The sequence below is a fragment of the Cystoisospora suis genome (genome assembly GCF_002600585.1).
Source record: "Cystoisospora suis strain Wien I chromosome Unknown contig_2625, whole genome shotgun sequence".
NCBI lineage: Eukaryota > Apicomplexa > Conoidasida > Eucoccidiorida > Sarcocystidae > Cystoisospora > Cystoisospora suis.
In genome coordinates, this window is record NW_027155423.1 from 1 (window position 1) to 222 (window position 222).

Consider the following 222-nt stretch of genomic DNA (forward strand, 5'->3'; position numbering starts at 1 on the left):
GGAGGGGGGGGTGGGATAGAAGCCGAGGCAGTTTGAGAACGAGAATGACGTCTGAGTCTTCAGAACAACGGCAGTGTTTCTGCTTGCATGTCAGCAGAGAAGAAAAGTAGCTCGAGAAGTACATTGTCTGTCGATTATCTCTGAACGATTTGTATACACGTCCGTGTCTATTATGATGTGGATGATGCATGTCATCTGTCCCGTGGTTGCTTGTCCGTGTGT

General features: G+C 48.2%; 1 protein-coding gene across 1 annotated transcript in view; it reads left to right on the forward strand.

Moving 5' to 3' along the window:
- The first annotated feature begins 7 nt into the window (after positions 1 to 7).
- The window catches only part of CSUI_005413 (uncharacterized protein), a 1224-nt gene continuing 1009 nt past the window's right edge, over positions 8 to 222 (forward strand). The window contains exon 1 of the mRNA XM_068065589.1: positions 8 to 222. This exon is cut by the window's right edge and continues 1009 nt beyond it. Coding sequence (XP_067922434.1) covers positions 173 to 222 — 50 coding nt within the window. The 5' untranslated portion in view covers positions 8 to 172.